The 17448-nt window shown below is 52.7% G+C and overlaps 1 protein-coding gene, 1 long non-coding RNA gene and 1 pseudogene across 3 annotated transcripts in view; 2 read left to right on the forward strand and 1 right to left on the reverse strand.

Moving 5' to 3' along the window:
• LOC110289602 (uncharacterized) overlaps positions 1 to 10273 on the reverse strand; it is a 121853-nt gene extending 111580 nt beyond the window's left edge. Inside the window, exon 1 of the long non-coding RNA XR_015046067.1 lies at positions 10084 to 10273. This is a non-coding gene — a long non-coding RNA (uncharacterized LOC110289602). The remainder of the gene's footprint in view (positions 1 to 10083) is intronic.
• LOC110289197 (glyceraldehyde-3-phosphate dehydrogenase-like) overlaps positions 1 to 17448 on the forward strand; it is a 542712-nt pseudogene that overhangs the window by 111100 nt on the left and 414164 nt on the right.
• Nkx2-2 (NK2 homeobox 2) lies at positions 8727 to 16785 on the forward strand. 2 transcript variants are annotated; one of them, XM_021155884.2, is made up of 3 exons: positions 8727 to 8985; positions 9887 to 10198; positions 16429 to 16785. In XM_021155884.2, the coding sequence occupies exons 1-3, from the start codon at positions 8727 to 8729 to the stop codon at positions 16602 to 16604; spliced, it is 747 nt and encodes a 248-aa protein (XP_021011543.1). In that variant the 3' UTR covers positions 16605 to 16785. The 2 variants fall into 2 exon arrangements, with proteins under 2 accessions (XP_021011543.1, XP_021011542.1); XM_021155883.2 differs by lacking the exon at positions 16429 to 16785 and having other exon boundaries at positions 9887 to 10449.

Genomic DNA, 17448 nt, shown 5'->3' on the forward strand with positions numbered 1-17448 from the left:
TCCCGGGCAGGGACCTCGCTACGCCTAGAGGACCAAGCCTCTGAACAGCTCGGCGAGGCGACCCTCTCGTCCATCTCTAGACTCGAGACCTGGCTCTGTCCCAGAGTCACGGAGTCGGGAAGCAGCAGGTGGGCAGACACAGGCATCTTAAGCCCTCCAAGGACTTGGCTGGTCACCAGGGGAAGGAGGCCTCGAGAAGGGACAGCCTCCTCCCTCTGGTCGCATCTGTCGTTGAGAAAAGTTTTACCTGCCACAGACTCCAGGTGTTCCCGCAGCCGCACCTGACAGCACGTAGGGCTGTCTTGGGGGCGGGGGGCGGGGGGTAGCTGGGCCGCTGCTGGAGTCCCCCCAGCTCCGTGGGCAGGAGCGGCGCCCACTGCCACCACCGCCCACGTCGAGCCCTGCTGACCCTCGAGCCCCGCCCGGGAGGCCTGCGGTAGGGGGAAGGGCGCAGCGGGAGGGGGCGTCCCGGGAGGTGGAGGACTAGATAAAGGCGGGTGTTGAAACGCCGCGGAGCTGTCCCCGCAGCGCGGGGAGTGGGAGGCGGAACGGGCGCGTCCAGCGCCTCGCCAGCCTCCTCCCCACCCCCCCGGGGCTCTTCGACTTTGCTGGCTGCAGTGAGGAAGGACGCGCCGCGGCCCCCACCTTTGAGGGGTGAGTCTCCTGGTGCGCGCCGCTGGTGACTCACGATTCAGCTTGGTAAGCAGAGGCCAGAATACCAAGGAATTTGGAGATGGCGCCTAATGAGAAAGGAAGGTTCCTTCTGGGGCGGAACTGGCACGCGAGTGGCTCCGGGAGCCGTAAGGAGCTGGAGGGTGAGCGGCGGGAATCAGATTCAAGGACCCACAGGGCTGGGGGCTGGAGCCGTAGATGGTGATCTTCGGGGAGGCGACGAAAACCTGCTGCTTGAAACATTAGTGTCTCCTGGGCCTCACCGGGCTCTGGACAGTTCTCATTTGTGACAGTAGAGATCGCCAGAGGATCAGAAATGAACCTTGGTGGGGCCTGTTAAAGTCAGGGTGTCTTCTGGAAGACCCCTCCACTGATCCTATCATACCCTCCCCTCCCCAGCACGCAGACTCACAAACAGGCCTTTCTATGCCTCTCGCTCCTTCTCCACTTTGGTGGCACTTGGAATTTGGTATGGAGAGGGGACGTTGCTTCCTGAAAAACCTTTGGTGCCAGGTTGGAGAGATAAGACAGAGACTCAGCCGTCCCTATTCAGTGCTCTGTGCGGGAGGCCCCCGCGGGTGTGTGTCTGTCTTTGCCTGCACTTAGCTCCGACTGAGAGCTTGCCTTCCTCTCGCACGGGTGACTGCGTTGCCCATCAGCCCGCCTGGTCTGTCTTGAAGTGCTGAATGCTAACGGGTTAGGAGAAGCAGCTTGGCTCCCAAAGTCTGTGGTAATGATTCTGTCACGTGTTAAGGAGTAAATTCAGATTAGAAAGTGCTCTCAGAGCCTTGCATCCCTGAGAAACCCGAATCTCCCGCATTGGAATCGCCTTTATCAAGGGAAGGTCGGGTTTGGCTGGAAGAACGTTCCTGAAGGCAACAGTGATGATGCATAATCTCATTGTGCCATATTTAATCATTAGAGCTGTGCTAACGAATAAAGGAAAGGGGTTCGCCCGCGGGGACGTGTCGTTTGGTTTCCCAATAAGCGATGATAATGGATTGGCTGGAACAAGGCTCCTTTGGCCCGAGGGGGGCTTAAAGCTACGTTTTTAAAGAAAATATTGGAGGGAGGCCCGTTCCATTTTGTAGTCTGCCCGCAGCCACATTTCGTGTTCAATTTAACATCCATGAAAGTTAAACGGCTTTTCTCGCCTCTTAGTTTATTGGATGCATTTTCAAAGATCTCATTAAAGTGCGTTTATCAAAGTCCTAACATATACCCTCGGGGTCTTATGCCCACACAATAAGGCTGATTAATACAAGAAATCCCAATTTCTATGACAATTTACATCTTAGGGAAATACTCCCTTTGGTGGGGGCAGATAATTGGTAAAGTGTTATATATTTTGCCTCGAAAAAGAAAAGGAGGACTGCATCTCTTAACTATCTTTCTCCTGCAACCACATTTACCTGCTTGGGGACCCCAGGCTGTAGGTCTCATGACTAGGTCTGATCATTTTTCACTGGTTATCTGCCAACATAATTGGAGCTCAATTCCTGGGCTTGGAAAACTTATTGACCCCACCTTTTTGAAGACATAGGGAACTCATCTGGTTAGTGCCTTTCATCCTACCTTTCCTGCTTTTAAAGAATTAATGCCATGGTATGTGCCAAAGACAGACAGGAAGGAAGGAAGGAAGGAAGGAAGGAAGGAAGGAAGGAAGGAAGGAAGGAAGGAAGGGAGGGAGGGAGGGAGGGAGGGAGGGAGGGAGGGAGGGAGGGAGGGAGGAGAGAAGGGAGGGAAGAAGGGAGGGAGGGAGGGAGGGAGGGAGGGAGGGAGGGAGGGAGGGAGGGAGGGAGGGAGGAAGGGAGGAAGGAAGGAAGGAAGGAAGGAAGGAAGGAAGGAAGGAAGGAAGGAAGGAAGGAAGGAAGGAAGGAAGGAAGGAAGGAGAGAAAAACTCACCTTAAGCTTGAACTCACAGTAGACTGTTTTCATCCAGCCAGCCTCCATGACTGGCCCATCTGCTCTATATGACTGGTGAGGTCAGGTTCTTCCCTGCTAGATGTCTGGCCTCCCTGCAGCATTCACACACCCTCTATCAGTGCACTTGCCCCAGGGGCAAAGGTACATGCCAACCAACTGAAGCTAGAGCTGACTTTCCACAACACCCCCCCCAACTTCATTTTCTGGGTTTGGAAGGGGGCTGAGTGGTACTCCTGGGCCACAGTGTCAGAATTTCTTTCACGTGGGATGGCAGGGCTGATACCCCAACCTCTTGCAACCCCAGCTCTTGCCAAAAACCTCCTTGGAGCCTGTTTTTGAGGATGCCTTAAAAAAAAAAGTGATCTTTATGACCACTCACAGGAATCAGGATGGGAGCCATTTTCCATGCCCCTCTATTTAGAGTGCATACCAGTCTCTGCCTCCAACCAGAGATAAAATAAACCTTTCTCCTCCGACAAAACCTTTGTGTGGACGCCGTTAATCATCGCTGGAACAGGAAGGTGCGCCGCTTTGTTTCGGGAGTGAAAGAAGACAAACGCTTGCACCTTAGCACTAACCAGACAATAAACTAATCCACTTGAAGGTTGTTATCTGAGATGGGGTGTGCAGGGCCTGAGAGCTCAGCCACATACTCTACCAGCAAGGGGAGTTCTTTTCAGCCCCTTTTATTCCAGAAAGAAAAGAAGGAAGGAAGAGAAAAAGAAGAAGAAAAAGAAAGGAAGAAAATAATAAAAGAAATGAAGTCAAACAAATAGTGTTCCAAATAAAGGGAAGAGACCTTGTATTTTTCATGATTGGAAATGCTTTGTAGGTGTGGAGGATGAGGGGTGCCCGAGGATAGCTGAAGCTTTGGGCTCTTCAAGGTCGCCTGCTCCCTTTGGACCCGACGCTCAAGATTCCTCACCCTCATCCCCACCCCTAAGACTTCATCTGTCTTTCCTTCCTCTGGAGAATGCACCTACCCAGCAAACGTTCACCAGCTGAGGGGGATGTGAACTCAAAAGTCCCAAGAGGCCAACCAGCCGAGATGGGAGAGTAGGGGTAGAACGCCACGCAAGGACGGCTGTTTGATCCACAGGTACACGGAGGGGCTCGTGCCAAAAGAAGGAAAGTGCCAAAGCCTCTTTGGACTTTCTCAAACTACCATTCTTCCTTAGGGTGCCTGCTGGAGTTTAGAACTCACCCCCTCCCCAACAGGGGGCGTAAAGCCACCGAGAGGAAAAGTGAGAGGCCCTGAAAGCAGGTCGCAGGTAGGTGGCCCCTTGCTCCTGAGCACCGAAAAGGGCGCTCGTGTTTGAGCTACCTGGAAAGTAAACAGGTAAACACCGGCCGACTTAGAGGGCCACTTGTCCTGGAGTGGGGCCACTTAGCCTGTGTACATTCTCTCCCCTTCTGGGCCTCCAGCGATTGTTCAGCTTGGCGGCCGTGCTCTCCAGCCCCCTGAGCGGGTGCTTCAGTCTGCTCCAGAGCTCAGCAACAGAAGTCGAGTGAGCCCTCACCCACGAGGCCTCTGCGCCCCCTAAACACCCCAAAGAAGGTTCTTCTGTAGCTTCCAGGGAGAGGGTGGCCTTCCTCTTGTCGCCCGCTGGTAACTCACCGCGCCTCTTCTAAGGGTTGGAAGAATGAGATCCTGAAGATAAAGCCCAAGGGTGCTGCAGGAGCAGGGCTCCGGATGTCAGGTTGACCCAGGAGAAGTGCCAAACAGGTCTCTCTCCAGCCCAGGGTAGCTCCGTGTAGAACTTTAGTGCCCACTTCAACTCCCTAAGTTTGCAACATCAGGAAAAGGCGTACAAGAGCGAGACTCTGAGGGCCGACCTACCACTACTGCAACTGAGCCCAAACACAAACTTGGCGACACTCAAAATGCTGTCTTCTCCTGGCCTCAACGCAGAGCTTGGAAAAAGCTTACTAAAGAATTCTGCGTGAACAAGACTAGCACAGGTCCTCGCAGAGTTGAAACCGGTGCCAGCACAAGCAGGCACTCGCATATCCTGAATTGAAGCGGCAAGACATTGATACCAGACTCTTCTAAGAGGGAAGGGGCAAGCGACTGGGTCCTCTCATACTGCTGGATATGTAGGATTTCGCCATGAAGATGGTCCAAAGGCCCAGCTGTGACTCTTTCTGGGAGGCCTTTTGGGTGTCCTTAGAATACAACTGCTTGTTTAATTTGGTTAGAAATTCCTTTGCCTCTAACCCGTCCATTCTTTTGACCCCAAGCTCAGCCCGCGAAGTCTGGAGGACGCTGGAGCTCCGTCTAGGCGGGAGACCAGTCCCCTACCTCCAGCTGTGCCTGTGCAGGCCTTCCCACGTCTGCCAGCTACCCCTGAGGGACTTGCATTTTATGATCTTCTAACAAGCCTGGTTTCTCCCCCTCAATTACGAGCATCCCAGCGGGTTTCCTACGTCTTTTCAATTGCAAATTTTAACGCTCTGGAAGCAGACGTGGAAACCCCAGGGGCCACGGAAGGGTGACGAACAGAACTCTCCGGGTCCCCAAGGAAAAGACCGAATGAGCACGTCTTGTTCGCAGCTGAAGGCAAGGCCCAAGTTTCTCTTGCCCTCCTAGTCTAGCTGTCCAGTGCCCCCAGACCTTCAAAGATGGCTTAAGTGGTGAGGGTGGAGCTGGGCAAGAGCCAGGTGGCTTCCTGAGTCCGCAGGGGAAGGATGGGTCCTCAGGCAATGCAGAAAAAGACCCTGTGGGCTGAGCTGCCTTCTGGTCTGCTTTAGTTGAGACCCAGGAGTGGGTATTCTGACAGCCCCGGCCTCTGTGAACTTTTGCTACCTCAGTGAACTGGGGTGGAGGGGCGTCTGTCCCAAAGCACCCAAGCAAGCACTCCCTCCCCACCATTAATTCCCAGAATTCCCTGAAGAAAACAAACAATTCTCTGGTGCACTTTGCTGGGAAAGGAGCGTGGTCAATAGCCACTGACTGCTTCTAAGAAGAAAGGCTCACTATGCCTAGGAAAAGCCAGAGAGTAAAGTTGGCAAAGAGTGCTAGGTAGTCTAACAAGGAAATGGACAGGGTCTAGGTGGCTCCCAGAGGAACACCCACATCAAAGACTTAAAGGTGACTCTGAGACTGGTAACAAGCGACCCCTTTTCCACTCATTTCAAGAACTGGCCTGGTCCAACCAAGCAGTGCTCTGGCCCCACATCCCACCCCCATAGAGGCTCCCCTGAACCTCAAAGAAGTCCCTTCCTCTAAAACAGAGAAGGAGGGGGAACAAAGGAAGAATTTTTTTCCTTGCAATGCTTGAGTTGAGAAACTATTTCTCCCCAGTATTTATTTAGCCACTGAGTAACAATGGTGTAGCAAGCCCATCCTGCCCCTGGATCCAAATTGCCCCCCCCTTCTGGAAAGCTGACTTTCCCCCCTCCCACCCTGCCGGGCAGAGAGCCCCAACCTGAAAAGAGGGAGGGAGAGGCAACAGGCTCTAAAGCTGAGAAAGAAGCTGGAAAAACAGAAGGGGGGGGGGGGAGACAGAGAAAGTAATGAGTCTGAGGAACACGTTTCAAACCAGATACTAATTCTTGCAAGAGGAAAAGGGAGGAAGAAAGGAGAAAAGAAAAGCAGGAGAAAGAGGAATGGGGAACGTCGACATGAAGGGGTTTCCTTAATATTGTGGACGGATTCAGAAATGAATGAAGAGATAGTCCATTGAAAAGGGTTGAATGCCATGACAACTAGGGACAACCTTAGATTTATTCCAAACAGTTAGGACACATTGAAAGAGAGCGTCAATCATGTATTATTTCGCCACTGAAATAAATGCAAAAACCGGGCCTGGACAAAGGCTTCCAACAGGAGCGGGACATTTGTCTACATTTCCCTCATTGTCCGCAGCTTAGCAATCGGTTTGTATTTGTGTTTGCCCGGGTCCGACCACCCAGGACGCGCCGACGTGGGGCTCGCTCCAACCTGGGCCATTGTCACCCACGTCACATACTGGGGGCGAGGCAGAGAGAGTTGCAGAAAGCCTCTGAGCAGCTCGGAGTGAGGCGCTGTCACAAGGCTCTAGAAACCCGGGGGTGGTGGGGGCGCCGCCGCGGCCCAAGCAGCTGTGAGCTTGGAGGACTTGGTGCCTGAGCAGTCTGCTTCGCCTGGACTAAAGCAACCCAAACAAGGACAGTTAGAGGGAAAAATGAAAAGAACCAATCCTGTTCTTCTCTGCCCCCGCCTCCCCTCCAGGCTAAGCCCACTCCTGATGTTAAGTGGGGCGAACAAGTGGTATGTAGCAAACTTGCAGCCTCGTACCTCCTAAATTTAAATAGAATGAAGGGGGTGTAAGATACAGCGTTTTCCTTCCCACCTTACAGAAGTTCAGTTCCCAGGTTTGAAAGAGGTTGTTGCAAAGTTCACACTAACCTAAAGCCAACTGGAAGCCTGGAGCATGCCCTTCCAGCGCACTCCCCGAGGAGAACAAAACTGGAGAAACTAAAACATTTGCACGTAAGAAGCAAACATAAAGACAACGCAGCAACATCCGCTAGACCTTCGACCTCGTCTCCGTGGATTTCTGGGTCTTCACCAGGATCGGAGGCGCGCGCGCACACACACACACACAAAATACCGCCTCTCTTTCTCACGGCCGCTCCACCTTTAGCTGAAGGTTGGGAGGGTAGAGGGCCTGGGAGGCTAGGATAATAAAAAGGTAGCAGGGTATCCAGGCTCTTCCCTTCTCCAGCTGGAAATAAGCAGAGGCCAAAGGCGCTAGGGCGCAGGTCCGAACCCTGCCACTGCTAGAGCCGCAGGCTCCCGCCCCTCCCTTCTCTAGACCGCCCGCAGAGCAGAAAGTGGAGAGCCAGTCTTCTTCCTCTACTAGGAAATTGGGGGCTGGGAGAGGGGGTGTAAATGAGTCTTTAGCAAATAAAAGGCGGCCGGAGGGGGGTGGTCCTCAGTGGTAGCTCTGGCATGTCCAAGCCTATTCCTCTCCTGGGTTTCCAGCTCTTTCGCGGTTAACTAGAATCAATTACTTGACTTGTCATTTCTAGTACTCATCCTTAAGCTTCAACCAAAATATTGACCTAGGAGGCTTACAGAAGTTGGGCTCTTGCCATTTGAACTGGATCTTGTTTAGGGAACCACCAGCGATGGGAAGGAGAGATTTCAGCGGCTCAGGCTTCACCCCCTCCCCCTTTTCCAAAGGCACCACAAATCGCTAATTTTCTGGCTAGTTGGGGGGCTGAAGGGGGGCTTGTGCACGGGACGTGGAGAGGTAGAAACCTGTGAATGTTAAAAAGGATTCTTTGCCCCCCTCCTTTCTGTTTTGTTTTCTTTCTCACCCCACCCCACCCCCCCCCCCCTTAAGATGCAATTTGTTAAAACGGCTCTTTCAAGTGTGTGGACTCGCGAGCGACGCGGTGGTCCTTTGTATGTAAATACTGAGGGAGAAAAAAAGCTCTCCCCATCTTTGCAATTAATTGACACGTTACACCTCTCATCTTGCTCTAGAGGGCCGTTGGCTGGGAGCGCAGAGCTCCCCAAAACCCACAATTTCACATCTGCAAATACTGTCTTCATCCACTTGACTCCCAAGACCCGCCCACACGTGGCCAACCTTTGCGGTTTTAATGTCTCTTCCCCCCTTTTTTTTCACCCCTCTCTCGCTCCCTCGACCCCCTCCCTCTTTTCCTCCCTCCCTTTTTCTCCCCATCCCCCCTCCCCAGGTTCGTGAGTGGAGCCCAGCCTTATATGGACTGATCGCTCAGGCAATGGCCCATTTTTTCCTCGCCACCAGCCGCCACCGCGCGCGGAGCGGCCGCCGGAGCCGGAGCTGACGGCACCTTGGCACCTCTCCTGGAGTTACAAACTGAGGCCGCGCGGCGCTGGGCGCGCAGGCCGCCAGTCACAGCCTACATTTCTGCGTGCTTTCCGAGAAGAGAGAGGCATCGGGTGGGCTTTATTATTTTTCCCCTTTCCCTTTTCCCCCCACAGTGTCCTCTCATTTTAAATAATAATTATCCCAATAATTAAAACCCATCCCCCATCCCTCCCCCCATTCCTTTCCTTAAACCCCCCTCCCCCGCCCGCTGGGGCTGGGGAGAGCCACGAATTGACCAAGTGAGGCTACAACTTTGTGGCATAAATTGCGGGGTCCGGAACCATGTCGCTGACCAACACAAAGACGGGGTTTTCAGTCAAGGACATCTTGGACCTTCCGGACACCAACGATGAAGACGGTTCGGTGGCCGAAGGGCCAGAGGAGGAGAGCGAAGGGCCGGAGCCCGCCAAGAGGGCCGGGCCGCTGGGGCAGGGCGCCCTGGACGCTGTGCAGAGCCTGCCCCTTAAGAGTCCTTTCTACGACAGCAGCGACAACCCCTACACTCGCTGGCTGGCCAGCACCGAGGGCCTCCAATACTCCCGTAAGTAGCGAAACTTGGCCTCAACGGCTGTGGCTGCCTCCATTGCTAAGGCAGTAACCCGGGTGGACGCTGGGAGTTTAGGGGAAGAAGCCATTTAATGTCCAAGTCCCATCCCGGATCCCTAGATTTTGAAACATTTGCTTAGTATGCCCTTTTCCCTCCTCGATAGGCATCCCTTCCCAGTCCCTGATGTCATATATTTTCTACGGGAGAAATTAAAGCAAAGGACAAGAGAGACGCTTTCTAAGAGCTGGCTAGAGATGTCAACCGGACTTATGGCTCTGGCCGGAGTACCCTGGACTCAGATGGCCCAGAGGACTTGGCTTTGCTTTCTGGAGCAGGGATCCCTGGTTAGGGTCCGGCTAGCAGTAGAGGGTGGAGGAGGCTTGGGGTATAATAGCTCATCCCTGCCCCTGCATGATTGTAAAAGAAAAAGAAAAACTATGTGGTGCGTGCAGCGGCGGGTGTGTGTGTCCGTCCAGAAAGCCCGAAAGCAAAAGCGAAAGCCCCCCAAACCTGCTTTACCCCGCCAAGCCCATCAATGCTGGGATTGTGAGGTTTTCCTTTTAAAAATCTGCCCACGTCTCTCCAAAGAGGAAACTGTTTAAGGGTCCAGAGCCCTTAACCCTCAATGACCGTCCACACTCTGCTTCGCACTAAATTCTCCTGAATAGTGGGAACCCCTAGAAACTTATGCCTCAGAGCCCCCGCTGCGCAGACTCTCCTCTGAACCTTAGCGGACCCCGACGGCTTCCTCGGGCGGGGATTGCTGCAAAGGCAGCGGGTCTAGGCTGGTCCAGTGGGCCAAGGGCCCACGGAAGAGCCCTGGGACTCCGGGTGACCCAGGTGGCACTTGGCCTCCAGCCGCCTGATGCGCTTCTCTTCCCCCCCCCCCCCCCAGTGCACGGGCTGGCGGCCAGCGCTCCCCCCCAAGACTCGAGCTCCAAGTCCCCAGAGCCCTCGGCTGACGAGTCACCGGACAATGACAAGGAGACCCAGGGCGGCGGGGGGGACGCAGGCAAGAAGCGGAAGCGCCGAGTGCTCTTCTCCAAAGCGCAGACCTACGAGCTGGAGCGGCGCTTCCGGCAGCAGCGGTACCTGTCGGCGCCCGAGCGCGAGCACCTGGCCAGCCTCATCCGTCTCACGCCGACACAGGTCAAGATCTGGTTCCAGAACCATCGCTACAAGATGAAACGTGCCCGGGCGGAGAAAGGTATGGAGGTGACGCCTCTGCCCTCGCCGCGCCGTGTGGCAGTGCCGGTCTTGGTCAGGGACGGCAAACCGTGCCACGCGCTCAAAGCCCAGGACCTGGCAGCCGCCACCTTCCAGGCAGGCATCCCCTTTTCCGCCTACAGCGCGCAGTCGCTGCAGCACATGCAGTACAACGCCCAGTACAGCTCGGCCAGCACCCCCCAGTACCCGACAGCACACCCCCTGGTCCAGGCCCAGCAGTGGACTTGGTGAGCGCCGCCCCTCCAAGACTGGAGGCCTTAGGCCCTGGCCCCACCCCAGCGGCGCCGGTGGCGAGGAGGACTCGATCCTTACCACGGTTGTTGTTATTATTATTATAATTATTATTATAGAGTCGAGTCTGACTCTCGACTCAGTTGAGGAGGCACAGGGAGGTTGCCTGTGCCTCCCCGAGTGGCAGATTCCATTGACTCTGCCCCATCGCTCTCCCCTTTGAACTTTTGGAGAGGATAGAACTCTAAGCCGTGTTTACAGAATGTTTGTGCAGCTTCGCTTCTTTGCCTCTCTCTCCCTGAGGGGACCAAACCATCCCAACGTTAACGTTGTCACTTGAAAAGAGAAAGGACCAGCCAGCCCCCACCCCCACCCCACCTCCCACCCCCGCACTGCTTTCGTGAATTTTGTAAACTATGTTTGTGTGAGTAGCGATATTGTCAGCCTTCTAAAAGCAAGTGGAGAACACTTTAAAATATAGAGGATTTCTTTTTTTATAAGAAAATGCTAAATATTTATGGCCATGTACACGTTCTGACAACTGGTGGCAAATTTCGCTCTTCGTTGTAAATATCGCTAGTGATCGTTGCCAAATGACGTTCTGGATGGGCCTGTATCCCCATCGGGCCTGCCTCTCTTTGTCGTTTGTTTTCGGTGGGTCAAGTTTGAGTTGCATCGGGTTTTTTTTTAATTTCTATTTTATTTTTAATTTGTTCAGTGCAAACATTTTTCAACTATGAAAAAGGAAAATATGTGTAGGGAGCGCACCCCCCGGGCCCCCTTTTCTCCTGAGCATCGGAGCTTGGAACTCAGCAGTTTCACGTGGTTCCCCAAGAGCGCCGGGCGCTGAAAGCTTTCGATTTTTTTAAATAAGAATTTTAATAAAAATCCTGTGTTTAAAAAAAAAAACAGACACAAAACCAAGCCCAGTTCTTGAATTTGTTAGTTTCCCTCCGGGCCTAATTGGAAGGGGCGGTCAACCTTAAATCTGGAGCCTAGGGCTGGCTGTATTCTGGGCTAGTACTGGCCTTTCCTCTAGCAGCCCAGTGGCCGCGGGGTTACCCAGACAGTGGAGGAGTGCTCGGGATAGGCCTCAAGCAGGCTGACCCAAACGATTCAGTGCAGGACCAGAGCAGCTTGGCCTTCAGCCTGCTTGCCAGTGGTCCAAAGTCCTTGTTGGCCCTGGCGCTCTCCGGCTTCTGTGCACTCTCTGAATCCCCAACAGGGGGAGGGAAAGTGACTTTGGGTAACGCCAAACAAGGAAAGCAAGCCCCCCTCACTCGCCCAAATCTATGAGTGGCTCCTTCAGCCTGAAAAGCTGTTGAAACCACTACACTTGATGGCTATCACTTTGTTAAGTTTAATTTACCTCTGGCTAAGGGGACTGGGGGGGGGAGTGTCTGAGATTGAGTCTGATGGCTTTCTCTTTGCACCACTTTCTCAATATCTGCGTACCAAGTTGAGGCCTAGTTGACCTCTAAGGTTTCTGAGGCTTTGCCTGTCTCTAGAAACTGGCTGAGCCCTGGGTGCCCGAACCAGATCTGGCACCTTCCTCCAAACTCTTTAGTCCCAAGAGCCAGGGAAGTAGAGCGACTGGGGATCCTAGGCAATGAAGTCTTCTCATTACTGATGCCCCATCTTGTCCATCCCTCTGGCCTGGAACCCGATCCGATGGAGCTGGATAGTTCTTGGTTTCTTGGTCATGGCTCTGGGTAGATGGTTAGAAAGTACAAGCTTGGGGTTGAGTGGAACTCCTGCCACCAGGGCTCCGGTAGGAGGACGGGCATGAGCACACTGAGGTGGCAATCTTTCCTTCCTCCACTGCGAACTGAGCTTTTGTCGCTTGAGCCTGGAGCACACATGGTCCTGCATCTCAGCGGGCACAAGCCTTTCTGTTCTGTCTCACCATGGCTTCATGAATCAGAGCCCAGCAATCTCTAAGATGCCAGGAGGTTGAAAGTCAGTCTATTTGGATCTAGTGTCTATGGTCCTCCAGAGCTCCAGCGTTGAGGTGAGGCTAGAAGGTAAGGAGGCAGCCGGCTGGGCAAAGGGAGTCATTCCAGATGATTCCCTCGCTCTTTCTCCCGTCCAGTTGGTGATCAGATTTAATTCAATATCTAAAGCAAACATGATTATCCTTGTGACTAAATTGGGACAACACACGAAGGGACGTGATTACACTATATTCTGCCTTGTGCACACACACCCCATCACTGATGGCAATTGGAGTCTTTCTAATACCCCCCTACAGGTCCTTTCCCATCAGCCCTGGGAAGGGGACAGTTTTCCCTAAATACTGAAAAGTCTCCCTTTGTTCTATGCACAAGCTTGGAAACTGTGGGGTTTTGTTTTGCTGTTTGTAAAAGCTAGAGAATTCACTGCCTATGTTTGCTGTGCAATACAAAAGGCAGATGTCCAACCTGCCCTGGAGCCAATCCTCTCTAGCCTAAGTGCAACTTCTCCTTAGCTCCGGGCCTCTGTGGTTGTCCGGAGGTCTGGTGGGCAGTGCAGGAAGGGTGAGTATTGGGTGTTCAGGGTCCAGGCTTTCTGCCACAAACACTCACAAGCGCTCTCAGACCGTCATGGGAGTGTTAAGGCCCAAACTCTTGCAGGTTTCCAGGGCCCATAGGCCTGCACTCTCAGTATGTCCGCTCAGGAGTCCTCAGGAGTTCTCTGTCCTCGGGTCCCCAAGGAGTCAATAAAAGCGCCCGTGGAGCCCTGTGTGGCCCTAACCCTAGCGCCCTGGGAGCGCACCCCGCTCAGGGTCCGCTTCGGCAGTCTATCTTCGCCCAATCTACAGAGGGCCGCACAAAACCGCACAATGGGAAAGCTGGGAGCTGGAGATGTTAGAGGCGTGCATATTAAAAAGGGACAGAGAAAGGATCGCAGGGGACAGAGAGGGGAAGAGAGAGAAGCCCCCCCAGCCCCCCACCCGCACCATTCAGCGCGCTTATCACGGGCAGTGAATCCCGGAGTCAGGCAGAAGTCTCCTTGGGGTTTTGTTGAGCCTGTCACTGGGTCCCTTTGTGATCCGCGGACTCCATGCTGGATTCCATATGGCCAGCTGGGCCGAGGGAGCGCGAGGAGGGACCCGCACAAAACCCAAATTGTGTCCGGCTTTCAAACCCTGTATTGTTGTCTGTGAAAGGAAGACGCATTAAAAATTCGTGCTATATCTATTGGGGAGGAGGATGGAGGAGGGGGAAAAAAGCCACCCTGTCTTTGATGGCTTCAGAGGGCGCTTGCCCCGCCTAGGCCCCATGACACAGAGTCAGTCTCTCTCTCTCTCTCTCTCTCTCTCTCTCTCTCTCTCTCTCTCTCTCTCTCTCTCTCTTTTTCTCCCTCCCTCCCTCCCTCCCTCCCTCCCTCCCTCCCCCCCCTCCCTCCAAACACACACACACACACACCACGGTTTGATTTGGGACCCTGGTGCTCACTATATCTGAAATGACAGCTAGGCTCTGGTTAGGTGCCCCATGCTGAAGCCAGGCCTGGGGTGCTCAGGAACTAGTTGGTACTCTGGCTTTTCTAGGGCTTCTGGACTTCTGGATATATGCAAACCATATATGTTCGTGCACCAATGGACTGATGGTCAAAGGGACCTCCACATACTTCTGGAAAGGCCCAAGAGGATAAGAAACCAGAGGGCTGCTCAGCCCAGCTAAGCTACAGCCACAGTCAGTTCCAAGGCATCTTTCACCAGGCAGAATCATTTGATAACCAAAGCTGGCTAAAGGGGGTGGGGGGTCCATCCTTACTTGAACTACAGAGGTGTAACCGGCTGGCATCTTAGTGGGGGGGGGGGGGGCGGGGACAGTTCAGAACCTTATCCCACAGCCTTCACCCTTCACCTGAAGAGACTCCATTAGTTCTCAGTATCTCCAGCAGAAAGCAATGCTTAGAAAGAACTCACCCTGTGTGGCCTTCCCTAAGCAGTCTGAGTTGGTTCTGAGTACAACCTCTACAAACACCACCCATATAAGCAACATATTTTCTAACCAAAAAAGTGTATAAACTGCGTTGTGAAAATAAAATAGAAATTGGATGTGTATCTCTAGAGAAAGTAGGAGGACCATGTGTACCACTAAATTGATGAAAATGTCAGGTTACCTCAAATTCTGTCCCCTTTAGTGCTTTGAAATGCCATCATGTAGATAGCTCCATAGAGTGAACACTCCCTTCTCAGTATTCCCCGTTCCCACCAGGGAAATAACTTATTTTCCTTACCTATTGACTGTTAGGCTTAGTTGAGACCTGGCATGGATTTCTCCAGCCTTTTCAAGAGCCTGGTCATTGAAAAAACTAATCCAATATTTGCCAAGAGTAAGGACATTTCTCAAACGTATTTATTAGGGCTCATCGTTTAGTGATCACTTGGACTGAAGACAAGGGCCAGGCAAGAAACGTTAAGGTGCCCTAGACCTCTCCAGGGAGGGGTGGTTTCTCTCCACTTCGAACTTAGAAGCTGGGTGCAAACTTGTGGGATGCTGGCGTTCTCTTCCCTGGCTTAAGTGGCATTGGATTAGATATTGTGTTGGGTGGTATTTCAGGAAATATGTACTTGTGGCTTCCCGAGAGGCCAGGCACAGTGACACTCTAAACCTCGTCGATATATCATCTTTTATCCAGGATCTGCAAATAAACCCTGATCCCCTCTGAGCATTATAGCTGCTGCTATCTCGCTAAGGAAGCGATCTGAGTTTTATTGCTTTTGCCAACACCCCAACACACACACACACACACACACACACACACACACACACACGGAGTCTGGATTTTAAAAGCCTCTATATTTTCCCTCCCAGGGCATCGTTATTAAAAGAGGTGAATAGGTCTCAGCGCCGCCATCAGAGCAAGTGCGGAAAAGAGGGCTTGCAAGGGAACGTTTCCAATGCTCAGCGAACCACGTGGGGTGAGGAAAACTAGGATTTTTCGTGTGTGGCCGCTAGGAGGCGCCCAAGCGCTTTTCTCTTTAAGCGACCCACCGAGTCCCTCTGTCCCTGAAACACACCCGGATTGCAGTGCTACTCCCACAGTCTGCCTGCTACCACGGGCAATCAGGCTCAAAACTAGAGTTAGTGTCTGACCATGGGAGCAGCTGTTCTATTTACAGTGTGTCCGGGTGGCCTGGCATCCTCAGGGGACATCACCATTGAGCATCCTGTTTTTCCTAGGTTGTAATCCTCCCGTCCCTCCATTTCCGCGCTGCTCTTTGCAGTCCCTACCCACCACAGACTCAGCAAAGTGGTTCCGTGAGCCAGGAGTGTGCTGACCCTTAGGAATTCCCATTTATAGCACTCAGGCGCCATTCCCATGATCCCGAACTGTCTCAGACCATTTTAGATGACGGCAGGGGAAGGTAGCTCAGTACGAGTGTAATGGAGAGTTCAGAGAAATTCTGACTTCGGTCCAACCTTCCCCGCTTTTCGTGGGAGGTACTAGAACGAAGAAACCATCGTTTGGCCAGCATGTAATTTGGCCTCCAGGTGATCCTATTCAACCCTCAAATCCAGTTAAGTTGTGGTGCATCTTACAGTCCAGAAAGGCTCCTTGGTCAGAGCCTTTGCCTTGACACTGCATGCTATACAGTAGCGGAATATTACCACCAGGGGGACACGCCGCGTGGACGCTTGGGGGCGGGGGAGGGCGCGGTTAATGGGAGGCTGAAACACCCCATCCTGTAAAAGTATGCCAACTCGGTGCCAATTCCTAAACTACATAGAGGCAGCGGTGTGGGGTGGGGAATCCAAAATGAAAGAGATACACGAGTCGGGATGCCTTCCATCTCTGCCCACAGCCTTTCCAAGAAGTTGGAGGGCACCGCAGTAGACTGGGAGCTCAGAAGATTATCTTCCTCAGCATCTTCTCAATCATTAAAAGCCCCCTGAACTCCCCTCAAACACCCAAACAAAACAAACAAGCATGAAATCAGTCCACCTTGGCGCTCCAGACACTGATCTGTTTACTTTCTTAAACCAGCATTTCAAAACCGACGGATGGATGCCAGGATCGAAGCTGCGGTGCCCATAGTGTCCGCAAGGTGGAGCGATTGGATAAGAAAAGAATTTCAGGTCGGGCGACTGACTCAGGCCTGGGAGCACAATCTGGCCATCTGTGGATTTGAGGGATGTCTGGGTAAAGTCCCTTTACAGTAGGACCACAATGCCAAAGAAAGAATTACAATTCTTTCGCTTGGTGCTTGTCCCTTGGAGTGTGATGAAAAGGTTGATGGCATTCAGCCTTTTTCTTTCGTCTGCTTTGTGGATGTCAACTGTCTCTGTTACTGTCACCACCACAATCAAGGCATATATTTCCACCTCTTCAAAATGTTTCCTGTGCCAGGAAAATGTAATTTATTCTAATAAAAAATAACCTGATACTTGTTGGTAGTCAATTGGAAGACATAGGAGGGATCTCTTTCTTTCTGTTTTTCTTTATCTGGGGTGATTTAGAGCCTTTCTTCATAAAGTGCTAAGAACCAGTGTCAGGTCTCTGATGTCACCACCATTTACCACTTTTGAAGGCACCTCCCAGGTTCCTCTCGTACATCATCACGTCGTCTGGTGTGAGCAATCAATTCACTTTACATGTGAGACTGGGTTTCACAGAAGTTACACTCCCAACACACATGAACCCAGAAAAAAAGCCCCAAGGGCAGAGGGCCCAGCTCGGAGGCATTCCATGCCATTTCTGGTGAAGACAGGGAGGGACTGGGGAGAAAAGTTCCCTTCTGTTCTGCAGAATTAGCTTGGAATCACCTACCAGGTTCCTGTTAGCAGCCACACACAGGTCCCAGAGTCCTCCAAGTTCTCATACTTTGTTACTGGAGTTGTAGGGTAGGGGGGCAGATGGCCAGTCTGGACCAGTAAGTGTCCTGTGGAAATTGAAGAGGCTGGACTTCAGTCCCCAAAACACAGAACCAAAATGTTAATAAAAGGTGTAAGAAGGAGGGGCTGGGGTCTCTCTCCAAGGGGCACGCCCCGAACTGTCTTGGTCCCA

The sequence above is a fragment of the Mus caroli genome, unplaced genomic scaffold (assembly GCF_978045245.1).
Source record: "Mus caroli unplaced genomic scaffold, Mus_caroli_1 scaffold_2, whole genome shotgun sequence".
NCBI lineage: Eukaryota > Metazoa > Chordata > Mammalia > Rodentia > Muridae > Mus > Mus caroli.

What these genes read in the sequence shown, in the direction of transcription:
- Nkx2-2 (XM_021155883.2), top strand. Translation starts at nt 8,727, where the DNA reads ATGTCGCTGACCAACACAAAGACGGGGTTTTCAGTCAAGGACATCTTG. An exon ending in CGAGGGCCTCCAATACTCCC is followed by an intron (nt 8,986 to 9,886) that starts GTAAGTAGCGAA and finishes CCCCCCCCCCAG; the next exon opens with TGCACGGGCTGGCGGCCAGC.